This window comes from Drosophila novamexicana, unplaced genomic scaffold (genome assembly GCF_003285875.2).
Source record: "Drosophila novamexicana strain 15010-1031.04,08,12 unplaced genomic scaffold, DnovRS2.1 tig00001720-arrow-arrow-pilon, whole genome shotgun sequence".
Taxonomy (NCBI): Eukaryota; Metazoa; Arthropoda; class Insecta; order Diptera; family Drosophilidae; genus Drosophila; species Drosophila novamexicana.
In genome coordinates, this window is record NW_020824881.1 from 133,708 (window position 1) to 151,688 (window position 17,981).

The 17,981-nt window shown below is 35.3% G+C and overlaps 1 protein-coding gene across 4 annotated transcripts in view; it reads left to right on the forward strand.

Moving 5' to 3' along the window:
- The window catches only part of LOC115768244 (leucine-rich repeat flightless-interacting protein 2), a 74,205-nt gene that overhangs the window by 25,697 nt on the left and 30,527 nt on the right, over nucleotides 1-17,981 (forward strand). For 3 of the 4 annotated variants that reach the window (XM_030712771.1, XM_030712772.1, XM_030712773.1), the window contains 3 exons: nucleotides 572-935; nucleotides 989-1,147; nucleotides 1,205-1,389. In XM_030712771.1, coding sequence (XP_030568631.1) covers nucleotides 572-935; nucleotides 989-1,147; nucleotides 1,205-1,389 — 708 coding nt within the window. The remainder of the gene's footprint in view (nucleotides 1-571; nucleotides 936-988; nucleotides 1,148-1,204; nucleotides 1,390-17,981) is intronic. The other variant, XM_030712774.1, reaches the window with a different exon arrangement.

Genomic DNA, 17,981 nt, shown 5'->3' on the forward strand with positions numbered 1-17,981 from the left:
ACTCTTTTTATACTCCGAACACATTGAAAATGGGTAAAAAGGGTATTATGTATTTGTGCAAATGTTGGTAACCGGCAGAGGAAGCATCTCCGACCCCATAAAATATATATATTCTTGATCAGTATCAATAGCCGAGTCGATCTAGCCATGTCCGTCTGTCTGTCCGTCCGTCCGTCCGTATGTATGAACGCAAGGATCTCAGAACCTATAAGAGCTAGAGACTTGAAATTTTAGATGTAGATGCTCCTAGTTCCCTCGCAGATCGAGTTTTTCCGATAATCGATAACTTACTCTGTTTCCAAGCAATCGATAAAAATCGATATCGGCATCCTGTTTTTTTTTTAGCAAATTGGGTAAATAATAAGAGCTAGAGCCACCAAACTTGATATATAACTTCTAAAATAGAATATATATATGCATTTGATGTTGGAATAAGAGGGTTCAGGGTGTCCCCTAGTCGGGAGCTCCCGACTAGAACCTCTTACTTGTAAAAAGTGCAATTGTGATTCAACTGTGTATTAAAACTGTCCACCAATTGTGTTCTAATTTGTTTATTATTTTTTTATTTCAGGAAGTTGAAGAACGGTTTCGAAAGGCTATGATAACGAATGCCCAACTTGACAACGACCGCTCATCTCAGACCTATGAAGTAAAGCTACTCAAAGATAAAAGTGAAACAATGGAAGAATCTTTCGCGCAACTGCAGCGGGAATTCAAAAACAAACTTCGCGATTGCAATACTCTCAAACGCAACTTGGAACGCACAACTCTGGAACTAAGCCTAGTGCAAGGCCAGTTAAGCGAGCGAGATGCACTAATAGAAGAGCACGGTCTTATTATTGTTTCCATTGAGAATAGTGATGGTAGTGACGCTAAGCGGGCTCTAGTGAGTGTTGAAAACGCCAATATTTTGTCAACCGTACAGGGTTCTCTTGGTAAGTATGACTGAGTAAACATAAAAAGCTATGATTAAAAACTATCTTTTCAGATGTTAGACTCAAAAAGTTTGCAGAAGAAAAGCAGAGACTTCTTAATGAAATACAAAAGCTTCATGAACAGTTAGGTGCATTTAAAAGTGAAGGTAGAGTTGGACGCGGAAGTTCATTGTGTGGCTCTTTAAGGTACGATGATGACTATGAGGTTCAAAGTAAGTCTAAAATATAGTCAAATAATAGTTAAATTTATCATAATAAGCTTTTCACAGGAGAATCAAATAAAATCATATCTGATTATAAATATAAACTACAAAAAGCTGAACAGGAAATCGCTAGTCTCCAGGCTAACTTAGCACGATCTGAAACACAAGTTATACGTTATAAAAGCACGGCAGAAGCAGCCGAAAAGGCAGAGGCTGAACTAAAAGTTGAGCGCCGTAAGCTGCAACGTGAGGTAAGAAAGAATTTATAAAATTTTTTGGGAATGTAAGCATCAGGCAGAGACTTGTCCATGTGTAGGTTAGAATATCACGATAGCCGAGGGCAGTTTATCCTAAACTAACTTGAACTATAAATCTTCCTTCGTGATTCCGCAGTTTTCGGTGGAACTTGCTGAGACTTGCTTGGCCGTCGGAATAAATGAAGATATTTCTCCCGCTTGTTTTGTTACTTATACGTGTAAGACGTAAAAATTCCATTTTTCCCTGGAGGCGATGAGAGTATGGAAGAGATGTTTCTAGTATGGTAGTATATCCAACTTCCCATTTAATTAGATAAAGTATAAAGGTTGAGTAAACAAGCGCGTAGCACGAGCTGCATCTGGTTCTAGTGGATGAAGGTCCAGGGTATCCTTTAGTTGGGCACTTCCGACTAGAGCACTCACTTGTTTGCATTGACGAAGAGATAGCGTGCAAACTGTTTCAGTGGATCCGTGTTTTCTTTGAGTGAGCTTGAGAAGTAAGAGTACACAATAGTGCTTATAAAATGGGAAATAAGTAGCCACTTCTGGTTTTCACAATGAAAGAACACATAAAACCCATGTGGGTTTGTAAAAAAGGCTTTGCCTACATTGGGTATAAACACCACTGTGCTCAAGCAACATTTAATGGAAAAAATACTGGAGAAAAGATTATTTCAGACCCTTGCTGGGGATATTTGCATCATGAAGTAGTCCAACGACTGGAATATGTATTGTCCGTTCAATTTTGATTTCAGATAGGCAACGATGCTTGACACCCTCCGAATGGCGTAAATTCAGCTTTTGTAGTGAACAAGCAGGAAAATTAGAGCTCTAGTAATTTAATTGATACCAGGCTTGAAGTTATCCACGAGTCAGTAGGGACAAATTATGGATGAAAGGATGTCTAATTGGGCTTAGCAACATAATTTGCCGACGTTTCTCGAAGCAGTTCATTTTGCTGGTTGATTTATGTCGCTTGTTTTCGGCCGAAATTATGTTTTAACTACAAGTAGCTTTTGTATATGCCCCCAGGTCAGACAGCTGCCCTCCAAGACTCCTGGATGAGGCAAAATCAGCTCCAACATTTTAATCTTAGGTTATGTTAATAAATCAGTTCTGTCTGCATTATCATTGAAAAAAGTTCGTTTCTCTTAGCAACTAATTGCATTTAAACAACTAATTGCATTAAACAAAATGCAACTAAGCATTTAAACAAAAACTTTACACCAGCCACTCCCGCCCAAATGAGATTATATTTTTGAAGATCAAGAAAGAGATTTGATCCAATATTTTGGCGCAGAACGTGAGAGCTAGGGTGTGAGTAAAGTTATAAAAGCACATTTTGTGGAGTTGTTGCATATACTTTGCAGTGCTCTTAAGCATATCGGTTTCATCGAACTCTTCAATTACAGGACATCAATATTTGGCCACCTGCGTTGTCCTCTCTGCACCAATTAAATATGACATTGCTTTATTATCGCTGCCTTTGTTTCGCCGCTACATTCTCGCTGCATTTGATTTCCTGTCCTTGCTCACTGCCTGTGCTCGCCGCTACATTCTCGCTGCCGTTGCTTCGTCGCTGCCTTTACTTCCTCGCTACAAACTCGCTACCTTTGGTTGCTCGCTGCCTCTGCCCACTTTCAGCCTCTGCTTGCTTTCAGCTGCTGTTAACATTTAGGCTGTTAACTTGCATTTCGAGCTTGCACTTAGAAAAGCTGTCGCTCGCTCACAGTGGTGAGCGAGTTATAGTCGTGGTCGACGGTATAACAAGGGTTGTGGTATCTTCTGTTTCACAGTTCACTGATGTGTTTTTTTGTTACGTATGAATTACGTATATATAAAATAAAAGCGTTCGACTGATGGGTTTTACTTGTTACTCAAGACTGACTTCTCATTTATTTCTTCATTCTTATGTTAGCCTAATGTTTACAATAAGTTTCTCAACATAAGTCTGTGAAAGTGCTGATTTAGTATTTAATGGCTAGCGACATAAGTGTCGCAACCACATCCTCTCAAATTGCTTGGTTTGTAAGTGTACACAAACTATGCCAACGTACTTATGCCCACTCACGTAGTTAGGTGAGAAGGAAGGGGTGTTCTGCTATCCGCTTCTTGGTGGTTTCTTTGGAGGGATCGACTCTGCGATACCCTCGTTAGGAGATATTCTAAATCCTCCCCCCCTAAAGCGAAGTGAGGGCCAAATCGAGGGTATGGCCTGAACCGAGATTGTTTCCGCGTCTTTTATAGGATAAGTGCTGCGATTCTTTCGGATTCAAAGGATTGTTGCTGTTACGACGCTCATTAGTAGCATCATTGAGTTGAGTGCCATCAGATGTGATTTGGACTCTTCTTTAATTTCCCAAATTAGTTTCTGGTGGGGGAAGATCTGAAAATTTGTTTTTATAGGTTAATATCTCCTACTGTTGTGTTGATTGTCATTCCTTCAATGTGCGGAATGCTGATGTCTATTTTCTCCTCCATGGTGATTTTCCAGTCGTCATAACGATTGTTGTTAATTTTTACAGTGCAGTTTTCGTATTTGATGATGATTGATCCTTCAATTTTTGTTGTTGGTGCGTTGAATATAAATATGACACCTTTTTCTGGCTCGAATATTTGTTGGTGTATGCCAATGTAATGTAGTATTACAATTACTTGTGTTTTGTTTCAAGATGTTGCCTATACATAATTCATTTCTTGCAATTTCCTCCATTTCTGAGGTTTCGCAAATATTTAGTTTGTGAATTTTGTGACACGGTGTGTTAACTAGTCTCAAGCTATTTTCATCGTGTATTACATATTTGGGAGTTATAGTGCACTGTGTTTCGTTAATAGGTAGTGGTATTATATGATACATTTGAAAATCCTCATTGGTTAGTAACGGTATCTTTATTAAGAATATGATTGTTTGTTCTAATTTGACTGTTTCTAGGGTCAATAGTCTGTTCAAGTGCTCTATAGACTGTATTTTAATGTTTTGTATTTCTATAATTTTTGTTATTTTATCAATTTCTTCGTTGGTTAATATAAACTTAGGGAGGATGTTTCATTTGGAGAGTAAGATACTCTCTGCAATATTGTTCAAATGATTATATAGTATATCTATATTGAAACTTATCCTATACATACACTGTAGTAGTGTTATTTGTTTACTTTCTAGGTTTAGATCTTTATATATGGTGTTCTGATAATTCTTTAAAAAGTTATTTTGTAATATCATATATTGATGTTGCCTTATATTGAATGTTAGAAGAAACACATTTAGCACGTCTGTGCTGGTTTGCTAGTTTCATAAGAGTGCATTTATTGTCTTCCAAAATGTTCTCAGCCTATGGATAACATATATAAACTAATGCTGTTATCAGTTAACAGCTACAAAGAGAGAGAGAGAGAGCGGGTGTATACATATGTTCGCTCACTCTCGGAGCGGCTAGAGGGCAAGCTCAGCGTTCCCACGCTAGCTTGGCCTGCTCAAGTGGCTTCATGTTACGCACTGTATATTTGCATTTGCATGTGTATATGTGTATGTGCATACATATATACGATTATATTTATGCTATGCGCTTGGATTGATATTTTATATTTGTTTATACTTGCAACAAAGTGTTACAAGTTGAGTTATGTATGAATACACTACACCTCCCTTTTTAACAAAATAACGTAACATTATTAATGTGTAGTTATTTAATGAACTTAACTATAACCTTTTAGTTGGTTTTGTATATTTTTGTTATATGCAAAAAAAACTATTAAAAATAATATGAATTTAAAACTTTATTAAAATTTAGGAAATTGTAAAAATGTAAAAATTTAAATATATAAAGATAAAGAAATATGCAAATTTAAAATTCATTATAATAATTTGTTTTTCTTTAAAAAAAAAATTGATTTTGTTTTATATTTTTTTATTAGTTTGTGCGAATATTTTCTTGAATGTAATAAAAGGTAAAATTAAATTTATTTTCTTTTTATAAGGAATAATTTGCTTAATTGTTTACTAATATATGATTCAATTCATTAAAAATGGGTATAAGGGTATATTGTATTTGTGCAAAATCCAAATGTATGTAACAGGCAGAAGGAAGCATCTCCGACCCCATAAAGTATATATATTCTTGATCAGCACCAATAGCCAAGTCGATCTAGCCATATCCGTCTGTTTGTCTGTCCGTCTGTCCGTAGGTATGAACGCAAGGATCTCAGAACCTATAAGAGCTAGAGACTTGAAATTTTTAGATGTAAGTGCTCCTAGTGCCTTCGCAGATCGAGTTTGTTATCGATATTGATATCCTATTTTTTGCTAGAGTCACCTGACTTGACATATAGCTTCTAAAATAAAATATATATATACATTTGATGTTGGAAGAAGAGGATTTAGGATATCCCCTAGTCGGAAGAACCTTTTTTTTTTTGGTTTGAAGCTGTTCGTATATACCAATGCTAATTATTACTTATATATGGCCATACTACATCACTACGAAAAAAAAGTTTTTAGTCTATCCTTATTTACTTTTTGTTTGTAATGTCTGATATTATGATATTGTCGTTTTCTTCTATTTTTTCTACTTTCCTATGTATTTAAAATCTAGCTTATGACCTGTTTCGTTTCTTAATAAAACTTTATCTCCTATTTTAAGTTCTATGTCATTTACTTATCATAAATAAGTTTATTTTTCTGCTTGTTCTGTTCAATCATTATTATAGCTCTTTTATATGCTAACTCTAACATATATTTTGATTCCTTAGCGTAATCATCTATATTATATAAAGGCTTAATGTGCTCATTTACACTATAAAATGCCTTGTTAATATTAGCACTCTTAATGAAAATTATTCAAAGGGACAGTAGTCATGTGTTGTGGATGGTGTTGTATTAAAACAATATGCAAAGTATTGTAACCAAACATCCCAATCAGTTTTATCAACTGATATATAAGAACGAATTAATTCGTTTAACGTTCTATGTCTTCGTTCCACAGTTCCTAAAGTCTGGTGGTGGTGTGCTGTAGTAGTTATGTTTTTAATACCAAGGTACTTACATAAATCTTCTATAACTGAATTTTTATATTCCGTACCCATGTCCGTAATGAACGTCTTCATTGGACCGTATTTCAGAATAAAATCTTCAAATATAATTGTAGCTACGACTTTTGCACTTTTGTTTGGAATAGGTATGGCAACTAGATATTTTGTTGTCACATATCAGTGTAACTACATATTCGTTGCCTTGCTCTGATTTTTGTAGTGGACCGATCGTGTCTACTATTACTCTATCAAAAGCATTGATTAGGGTTTCCGTAATTGTTAAGGGAGTTTTTGTATGTGTTGTCACTTTTATTTTTGACATTTTTGTATATACTCAGTAATACATCGAGTCATACCTTTCCAATAATAATGTCTTTCGACCTTGGCCAAGGGTTTTGTAATGCCTGTGAGACCTCCTTATATTGGATCATTATGAAATGTAGACAATATAGCTTCTTTTTCTTTTTCTTCTTTTATTAGGGTCACCGAGTTGAGTAGCGCTACTCCTAATGTTTTCAATATTTTATTGCCCATTTGTTTGAAATTATCAATTGAAACTTGTTCAAAGATATTTTCCCACGGTGCCACTTTGAGTTGGCTGATTTCATTTATACCGGCTTGCCTTTGGAAGCACTGACCTAAGTCAAGAATTCTATTAGTATATAAATCGCTTACATCATATCTTGCAGTAATTTTCTTCCCATGTTTAAAGAAACAGCATATTTTTTACATGTAAGGTCACTACTTTTCGTAATTCTTCATTTTTTATGACTTCATATACGTTGGGCTTTGAAGCTTTTTCTATAGATTGCATAGGCAATTCTATTTCTTTATTTCTGTCTACGTTGGTGCCTGGTAGTGACTTTCAGGAATTTTATTTGTATGTCTTTAAGTTCTTAAGAGACTCTACTACCTTAAGAGACTCTACTGTAAACTCGTACTCTTCTAAATCAAGCCTCATTTTGGTTAATTTGGATGTGGGATTAACCATTGAAAATAGGTAAGTTAACGGTCTGTGGTCTGTTTTGACTGTGAAATGTCTACCATATACCTATGGTTTGAAGTGATTAATTTTCCAATGAATTGCTGATAGCTCTTGTTCTGTGGTTGACATTATTTTCACCTTTAGTGAAACTGCGAGATGCATACGCTACAGGTAATTAAAGACCATTATAGTTTTGAGTCAAAACAGCTCTAAATGCCCCTTTGCTAGCATCTGTGATTATGTAAAATTCTTTGCTAAAATCGGGGTATTGCAGTAAAGGTGGATTCATTTATGCCGTTTTAAGATGTTCAAAGGCATGCTGGCAATCAGCTGTGCATTCGAATTTTACATCCTTTTTATACCCTGAACCCATTAAAAATGGGTTTAAGGGTATATTGTATTTGTGCACAATCCAAATGTATGTAACAGGCAGAAGGAAGCATCTCCGACCCCATAAAGTATATATATTCTTGATCAGCACCAATAGCCGAGTCGATCTAGCCATGTCCGTCTGTCTGTTTGTCCGTCTGACCGTATGTATGAACGCAAGGATCTCAGAACCTATAAGAGCTAGATACTTGAAATTTTAGATGTAGGTGCTCCTATTGCCTGCGCAGATCGAGTTCCGATAATCGATAACTTTCTCCGTTTCCAAGCAATCGATAAAAATCGATATCGATATCCTGTTTTTTAGGCAATTTTGGTAAATAATAAGAGCTAGTCACCAAACTTGACATATAACTTCTAAAATAGAATATATGTATGCATTTGATGTTGGAAGAAGAGCGTTCAGGGTATCCCCTAGTCGGGAGCTCCCGACTAGAACCTCTTACTTGTTCTATAATCTTGTTATGTGACGAGAATAATCGGCAAAATTTGTAATGAAAAGTCTATAATATTTACAAAATGCAACAAATCTTCTAGCGCTGTCTGCGTCCGTAGGGTATTTCCTAATAACATCATATTTGGCGTCGTCAGGTAATATTCCTTTATCGGTGCATTTGTGTCCGAAAAAAAGGGACCTCCTTCATGAAGAATGAGCACTTATCTGGATGCAACTTGATTTTTTTTTTTTGTTTTTCTGCATAGATCGAAAACATTTGTGACATTTTTGGTCATATGCTTTTCAGAACAACCAATGACAATTGAGTCATCCCTGAATAGGAATGCTTGAGATGGTGCGAGAGCAGTGAATGCGATTGTCATCATTCGTTGAAAGGAATTAGGCGCTATTTTTAAACCGTAAGGTAATCGTGTAAAACGATAGAGGCATTGCTCGTATAAAAATACGTTATATTTCTTGAATTTTCTTCAAGTTCTGTTTGATGGAATCCAGACATTAGGTCTAGACACGAGAAATATTTTGCTCGGCCTAATTGGTCAAGAATATCATCTCTTCTTGGAAGTGGAAATTTATCAGCTAATAATTTTTTATTAATTTGGCGATAGTCTATCACTAAACGCCATATTTTCTCCGTTTAATCCGGTAAGGATTTCTTTGGGTAACGGGCTATTATATTCAGACACAGAGGGTTATACTATTTTATCTTTAACATCTTTATCTTTATCTTTAGTTACTTGTTTAGCTATTTCAGCTTGTTGTGAATGAGGAGCTCTATAGTTTTGAAAATATAACTTGGTTCATCATCTTTCAATCTTAATTTTTGCTTGTAAAAATTATTATTTGTGATTGGTTTTGTTTCTAATCCAGTAATCAGTATATTTTTAACATAATTCTGTCATTATTTTGTTATATGCTGGTGGAAAGTTCATTTTTAACTTAGTGAGAATTGATTCTGCTCTTTGAATGTCGTGTGAGTCTGCTATTTGATAATTATCACTATCTAATTAGATAGTGGTTCTAAATTTGATTCCTTTATGTTTAGAATTTATTGCTGTTAGTTGTGTTTAATATTCGCACATATGCGTTTGTTGAATCTGTAATTGAATTACCAACAAATATAATATCTCCTATCTCCTGATTAGGTATTAGGATTTGGATATTTGTATAGAATGTGCAACATTATTGGATCTTAAAATGAAACAGTCAGTTTCTATAGTAAAATCTAATTGACAATTGAATTTTTTGATGAAACCTATTCAAATTATTCCGTCTCCAGGGATCGGAAAATCTTTCTGCTACTACTATACTACTAATACTACTACTTTCTACTATATGAAAATTATGTGGCATAATAAAGTTAGAAGTTCGCATTTCGATTAATATTAATCCTAATGAGCTTTATGATCCTTTACCAATTCCTGTAATTTGAGTTATATTTTCATGATCAATATCTAAAAATTGATCAGAATTTTCTTTTATGACTGAGTTGTCAGCTTCTATATCTATTAAAAATGTTAATTTCCTACCAGTATGTTCATTTTGTATGTTGATAAATATATTTAAATTAAGATTGATGGTGTGAACTGCTGTTTTTATTGATTTTGAGTGCTTAAGGGTCCTAACATTGTTTCCCTGTCTGTATGAATTTCCTTGATTGTTGTTTCTTTGGTTATTGTAGGAATTATCGTTATAACGATTATTTCCTCTAAATCCTCCATGACCTCTGTTATTATTATAATTACCACCGTAGTTGTTATTGCCACAACGGTAGTTGCCACGGACATATGAGTTGTTGCATATGAGCCGTTTCCCCTTCCTCTGTAATTACCTCTGTTAATATTACCTTGGAAGTTTCTTTGTCGTCTTGTGAATAAAATAGAGTTCATACTACCAGTCATCTCAGTGCTGTAGTGAACGTATTTAGCTACCGTTTCATTCATTGTTTTGAATGAGCCTGCCTTAAGAATTGTCTTCAGCTTTCCATTTTCTCAATTTCTTGTCATTGTTGTTATGGCTTATATATATCTACGATCTTAGTCTCATTTTGAACTATGTAGAGGGTGGAGCCAATTATTTATGACTTTATTACTTTAATTGCAATACTTTCATAAGGTCCCTTTGTCAGGTTGATCTTAGGAAATGTATTTTTCTTCCATAAAATTCTGGAACTGCCTGTGAAATTTTTTCTTTTGTATGCCCTTTGGGCAGCTGTTTCGTCTGTCATTGTAATACATTTTTTTTCTGTTCCACTGGAATTTAAATCGGACTCTGAATCTTGATCTGACGATTAAGCTACTGTTAAGACGGCTGGAATTGTTAGATCGTTTAAATCTTTTTCGTCTATATCGGTATCTGAATTGTTTACCGACTCATTCTCTTCCTGCTCTGTCAATTCAAGTTCTTGCTGGTCTGTCGATTCAGATTTTAGAATTGTTGGGATTTCTATATGTAAGCTATATCTCCCTTTTATTGAAATCAAGTTTGATCGGAGCCTTACTAAAACTTTTGATACCTCTGACAGCTTTTAGAGTTTAACTTTTTCTTATTGTCATGTATCAGTATACGTACTTCATTACAGCATGTTACTTATATTAGCATGTTTATTAACAGTAATCTCTTTGCGCTTGTGACTTATAAGATTTTTATACCCTTGCAGAGGGTATTATAATTTTGTCGTGAAATGTGTAACGCATAGAAGGAGACATCTCCGACCCCATAAAGTATATATATAGTATCAGCATCAACAGCCGAGTCGATATAGCCATGTCCATCTGTCTGTTTCTATGCGAACTAGTCTCTCAGTTTTAAAGCTATCTTAATGCAACTTTGCAGAAGTTCCTCTTTCTGTTGTACGCAGCACATATGTCAAAAGCAGCTGGATCGGACCACTATATCATATAGCTGACATAGGTACGATTGCTCGAAAATTAAGTTGTTGTATGAAAAAACATTTTGTTTTTCAAGATATCTTGACCAAACTCGGCATTTATTAGTTTTACTTTACTCCTCATATATATGCAAAATCCTATTAAGATCGGACCACTATATCATATAGCTGCCATAGGAACGATCGGTCGAAAATTAAGTTGTTGTATGAAAAAACATTTTGTTTATCAAGACATCTTGCCCAAACTCGGCATTAATTATTTTCCCTGTGCTTCTTAGATACGGGCAAAGTACTTTAAGCATTATGAAAAGGTTGGGTCTGCAAGGGTATTAGATCTTCGGCGTGCCGAAGATAGCCTTTCTCGTTCAAATTTGTTTTTGATTTCTATAAAAGTAGTACGGATTTCCGTCCATTCCATAGTGGGAATCTATTTGCTGAATAATTTTATTTATTATATTATTTTTATATTTGGAGGGAACCCTTTATTTTTCGTTTAGTTATTAATATATATATATATATATATTTTTTTTTTTCATATAAAATGTTGTTTTTACATTATATCGAGGTCGTTAGTCCTACTTGATTATTTCTTCTTAAGGCACCTTTTGTGCAATTTATAAAATTTAGTGTTGGCACACATTATTACGACAATAATTATTAGCAATATGGTTATTAGTTTCAATTCGGGTTGTGAAACCTCGATTGTATTTATAACACTTGCGTTTGAATCCGCATTTTCGAATTATGGTCTAACATAATTGATAGCTCGTTATTAATGATTATTGCTGGATCCGTTTTCGAAATCCTATTACCATTAATTATGTCTAGAGCAAGTTTTTAATTAAAGCATTAAATTTTTGAATATAAAAATGTATTCTATTCAACATGTAACTAAAAAGAATTTGGAATATGGAAATTTTTTTGCTACTTTCTTCAAGTGTATATTTACATTTACAACTTTCTACCTAATGTTTGTGTGGCTTTATGGGCCGCACTCTAACCGGGCAACGCAATTATTGCTCAGTTTTACAAAAATATTTATTGTTTGTTTTTTTTTTTTAACAATAATAGTAAAGTGATTAGTAATTTGTAATCATAGTGTCCCTCGTCGATACAACAGCTGGGCGTCGTCGGACGTGGCACGCTGATGCTTGTTATTTCTGCTGCAGTCTTCCTTCGTTGGCGCAAGGGGCGGTATGCCTCTCGCACTTATTGTTATCCCTCTGGCAGGTGTACAGGCAATATACGCTGTATAGCGGACCTTCACAGTCTGCTGGACACTTCTTCTTTAACTTTGCTTATGTGAAGGAGAATTTAGTATTATTTTTATACTGAGACTTCTTTTTTTTTAGCTTGAGGTTGCAGAGTGTGTAAGATTTACTTTTTGTTTTTTAACTGACTCTAAATGGTCGAGTTCGGCCGGTAATTTGTTTGCGGTGTTCCAATTTAGCTGACTCTCGGTCGCGTATAGCTGCTTGTGGAGTTCAGATTTTCTTTCTTTTATTCTTATAATAACCTTTTATTCTCATAACCTCTACTCACTCAGTATAAAAAAAGGTTCGTCAATCATTGTTTCTGGTGTTTTTGTTATTGCCGTTGTTGTTCTCGCTGTTGTTGTTGCCGTTGATCTTCCTACGTTGCGTGACACTTATCGCGGTCGCCATGTAATAACATATAATGATGTTGCCTTATATTGAATGTAAGAAGAAACACATTTAGGACGTCTGTGCTGGTTTGCTAGTTTCATGAGAGTGCATTTATTGTCTTCCAAAATGTTCTCAGCCTATGGATAACATATATAAACTAATGCTGTTATCAGTTAACAGCTACAAAGAGAGAGAGAGAGGGTGTATACATATGTTCGCTCACTCTCGGAGCGGCTAGAGGGCAAGCTCAGCGTTCCCACGCTAGCTTGGCCTGCTCAAGTGGCTTCATGTTACGCACTGTATATATGCATTTGCATGTGTATATGTGTATGTGCATACATATATACGATTATATTTATGCTATGCGCTTGGATTGATATTTCATATTTGTTTATACTTGCAACAAGTTACAAGTTGAGTTATGTGAGTTACGGCAGTGTCAATGAATACCTTAACAAGTAATGATGAAACATCCTCGATGTCTTGATAATAAGCAGATTAAATAAGTAGATATCGATTCTCTGTTGTATGTTCTTTATTTAAAATAAAATATAGCCGCTTGTATTCTTATCGTTTCCTCGCCAGAATTGAATCTAATTCGCTTCCAAGTCTTTTGGTCTCTCGTCGACCCAACGTGGCGCTCGAATCGCAGAGTCAGCACATAGCAATGTCAACATAGTTGCAGCGGATATGGCGAAACACCCGGCAACGGCCAGTGCTTAGCTAGCGCAACGTCTTCGTTTCGTTTAATATGTTGACGTTGCAGTGTCGGGTGACAACATTGTTGTTGCGCCCAAAGCGCTTGACGTGCAGAATGGTTTATGAGAAGGCACTTGAATAGAGTTTATGAGCAGCGGTCGTTGTTGTGACGAAGAGAAGTGGCCGCTTGAAGACAGTTTATAGGCAGCGATCGATGTGTGCCGTTAGCACGAAGACTTGTGGTTGTTGTGAGGGGCAAGGGTGGTGTATGTTGGTAACTTGTATGAGTACACTACAATTTATTGTTCCTTGTTCTTCGTTGATATGGGTTGATATATTTGTAAATCTTATTAGTATTTCATTATTGAATTCCTGTCTTTTCATATTGTTTCTATAATTCTTGTTTTCCTCTTTTAGGTTTTTAATGTATCTGTCTAACTTAATGTTGTCCTCGGTGTCCATGTTCCCCGTTATAATTTTAATTACTGTACCTAATCCGTTAATAATACCTCTTCAATGCCTCTTGATGGGTGTATGACTTTTAACTCTATTTTGTTATATTATTTTCATAATCTTGTAAGTATACAGCGTGCGATATGGTTTTAAAAGAGTTTAATGTTTGGTTGTTGTCCGGTTATTAAATGAAATTCAATATGTTCTCCAGTGACCGTGGTCAATCTGTAAAGTTCGGTGATTTTTTTTATCTTTGTCGATTATTTCCTTATAATTTCCTCTAATTTAGATTTTTTTTTTGTTTTTTGTCGTGGTTAGTGTCACTCCTGAATCTCTTAAGACTTTTTGTTTGCTAAATCTGGGTGCCATTTTACTACGTCGGTTTTCTTTTCAAAATACGGTTTCTTCTATTTCATATTCTTTAGACTGATTTCTACCTATGTTTAGTTTTTCTATTCTAAGCTTTTTTTGCTGTGAGACATGTTCCTGAATTTTTGGGTATAGTTTTTTTCTAAATTTGTTTAATTTTATAAGGTAATCGTGTTTTTTGTCAAAACTCATGTCTCTGTTGAATGTGTGTGTTCGACCGGTGAACAGTTCGTGTGGGGTATGTTGTGTGACAGAGTGAATAGCGTTATTGTTCGTAATCATGGTTACTGCCAATACTTCTTCATGGCTTATTGGCGTTTTAGGATTTTTTTTTTATTTCTATGATGATTATATGTATATCTGTCAATGTCGAATGTAGTCTTTCTACGGGGCGTTGCTCGACGATTGTTCGAATGATTTTACGTGGAGTTGTATATTGTATTGTTTACAAAAATCTTTGATAAGATTTGAAGAGTGTTCTGCTCCTTGGTCACAAATAATTTCTCTAGATATGCCAAATAATTGTATAAAGTTTTGGATTGTTTTTATCGTATCGTACCGTGTCGGGATTGTGGAGCCTGTTGCAAATCGTGAAAATTTATCGATTATTGTGACCACGTATTTTCCGTTGATTGTATATAAGTCCGTGCGTATGATGTCCAACGGTCGTTTTGGTGTTTCAGTTTTTTGGTATTTTATATTTGGTGGGTGTCGGTCATATTTAAAAAATTTGCATGTGTCACAGTTATTGATTGCTTGTGTGACTTTTGCTTTAATATTTGAGAAGAAATATTGTGTTTTCAATTGGGCAGTGACTTCTTCAATGCCTCTATGATTAAACAAAATGTGCTGTTTGCGTATTTTTATACCCTGAACCTATTAAAAATGGGTATAAGGGTATATTGTATTTGTGCGAAAGCCAAATGTATGTAACAGGCAAAAGGAAGCATCTCCGACCCCATAAAGTATATATATTCGTGATCAGCATAAATAGCCGAGTCGATCTAGCCATGTCCGTCTGTCTGTCTGTCCGTCCGTATGTATGAACGCAAGGATCTCAGAACCTATAAGAGCTAGAGACTTGAAATTTTAGATATAGGTGCTCCTAGTGCCTGCGCAGATCGAGTTTATTCCGATAATCGATAACTTACTCCGTTTCCAAGCAATGGTACTATGGCTTTAGAATTTTCCTCTATTGTATAACTATGTCTGTTTTTATTATTTTGAATAAAAATTGGTAAGTTAGCTTGGGGTGTGTGTAAATGTAGTTTTTCTAAATCTAGTTTTGTTTTTAATTGCTGTAGAATTTCGATGCCTATTAGGCCGTCGAAAAAATCATAGAATTTGATTAAGAGGAATGTTAATTTCCCATTGATTTTGAATTCTTGGAATGTGGGGAATTCAATTATTTCGTAAAGTGAATGTTCGTTTAGAACTGTTTTGATCTGTACTGGTCTTTTCAGTTTGATTCTATCTGTTTGTTGGGTGTATCTCGGGTCAAGGAAGGAGCTTGATTCTCCTGTATCTACTAAAATTTTAGTGGTCTGCCAAATGGGGAATCTATTTTAATGTATGGAAGTGTCGATCCGTGTTTATTCACGTCTATATATTCGGTCTGTTGCTTGTTAGGTAAAATTTGGAGTGTGGCTTGTAGGTGTGTTTGCGTTTCCGTCTTCTATATTGAACAGTTGATTGTTGGCGTATCTCTGTGTCTGGGTACTACTTTTTTCGGGATTTGGCATAATTTCCGGTCTATTGGAATTGTTGTTCGAGTTATTGTTCCAGTTGTTATTTGGCCGTTGCTGGATCTTGATTTGTGGATAATAGTTATCCTGTCTTCTACCTTGACCATTGTTAAAGTTGGGGTTATATGGCTTGTTCTTATTTTTCTATTTCCTGATGCCTTACCTTGCCCTTTCCGAAGTGTTACGTGTACGTCTGCATTTTTGATAATAAATATCTCTTTCTTGAATTGCTGCGCACACGCGTTCTTAAGAGATGTAGGTCTCATTGCCCTCAAAAATGCTCCTAAGGGCCCTCTAACTCCTGTTACAAAGGTGTCAGTCAGGTCACTGACGGGTCTTTTTGTGTTAACAAGTGTAAGTCATGTAAACGGGCTAATTCTTCGCGTTTGTATGCAAAGTTTGTTACGAGGGTCTCTTTAATCTAGTCCCAATTTAGTGATAATAGGATGTCATTGGCTTTTCTTTCTATTTTATTTCTAATAGCTCTCATTGATAGTTGTCCGTACGGGGTGTGGTCTGTGCCTCTAGTTAATAGAAGGTTTTCTTCTACGTTTGTAATGAATTCGTTGAATGCCTTAATGTTCCCGTCAAAGTGTGGTAGGTAGCGATTTGCATTTGGGATCGATGCAAACATGTCTTGGAGGCTAGTCAGTGTTGGTTGGTGAGGGGCTGGTGTGTTCGAAGTCGATGCCATTGTTTTCGCTATTTCTTTTGCAGTAGTGTTGGGTCAAGGTATGGTTTTTCGGGCAGTTACTTTTGTTATGTGGGACAAACTAGCGCTTATTCTTGTTCTACTTCTTGTTACGGGTTGCTTGACTTTTCCTAGTTTAAACATTGAAATTTATGTTTTGTTGTGTGTTTTTTTCTTAATATAAGTGGTTAAGTATATATTTTATGTTTAAACTTAATTATTATTCGATTGTATTCTGTGTTTTACTTGTGTATCTTATTGTAATGTGTCTTATTTCTAGGCTATTTGTGTTTTTCGTGTGTGATATTTTGATTCTAAGATGAGTCGTTGTATGGTGTGTTTTGTTTCTCTCAATATTCTGTAATAAAAGATACTTTAGTAATTTGTTTCTTTGTAATCTTAACTTACATCTTGTGAATAAATAGTGAATTTAAAAACGGTTGTATATATGTATGTATAAAATTGCATCTAATATATTTATTTATTTTCTGTTAATTTCCTTACCTTTTTTTATTATTATTATATATATTATTATTGATTTATGGCTTGAACAATTTTTGTTTTATTATTTTTTGTACTTTTATTTATGCCTTTTCGCAATGGTACTTGTAACCACCCCATTTTGTGTTCGCCCTAATTTGGTTCGACTGCGGATAAGTTGCTCGATGCAATTTCCACCGTCAGTGCGATTCAACACATTCTTCAGTCTGTAGCCAAATAAGAGATCACATTATTAATCTTTTTGATATTGCCTTTCTGCTATGGTTCTTTCTTAAGCTTCTTCGAGCGTTGCAGAGTGCAGCATGTTTTAGTGGCCTGTTCAAACCAATCGTAATTGGTTTGCGTCCAACTAGCTTTACAACGCGTTTCGATCCCGCCCTTAATAATTTGTACATGCCTTCGTTTATATCGTTGCTTTTGACTGTTATCTATTTCGTTAGGCTGAACCTTGCTATAGTTCGGTGCCAACGTCCATCGTGTTGGCCACACCGCAATAATTCGTTCCAGCTCTGCATTGCAACGGATTTGTAAGATTGGACGGGCGCAAACGTTCGTTTGCTCTCTTCCAACATGTTGCGCCTGAGTCTGAATCGAACAACTGCAGCTAAGTCACACGATATGACGTGGCCCGCTACTTTTCGCATCGCTTAATATGTCACATGCACAGTTATTTTGCATTTATTTTTATTTTTTTTATTTCGTTCTATTCTGTATTATATGTATCTTTTCTTTTATTTGTAT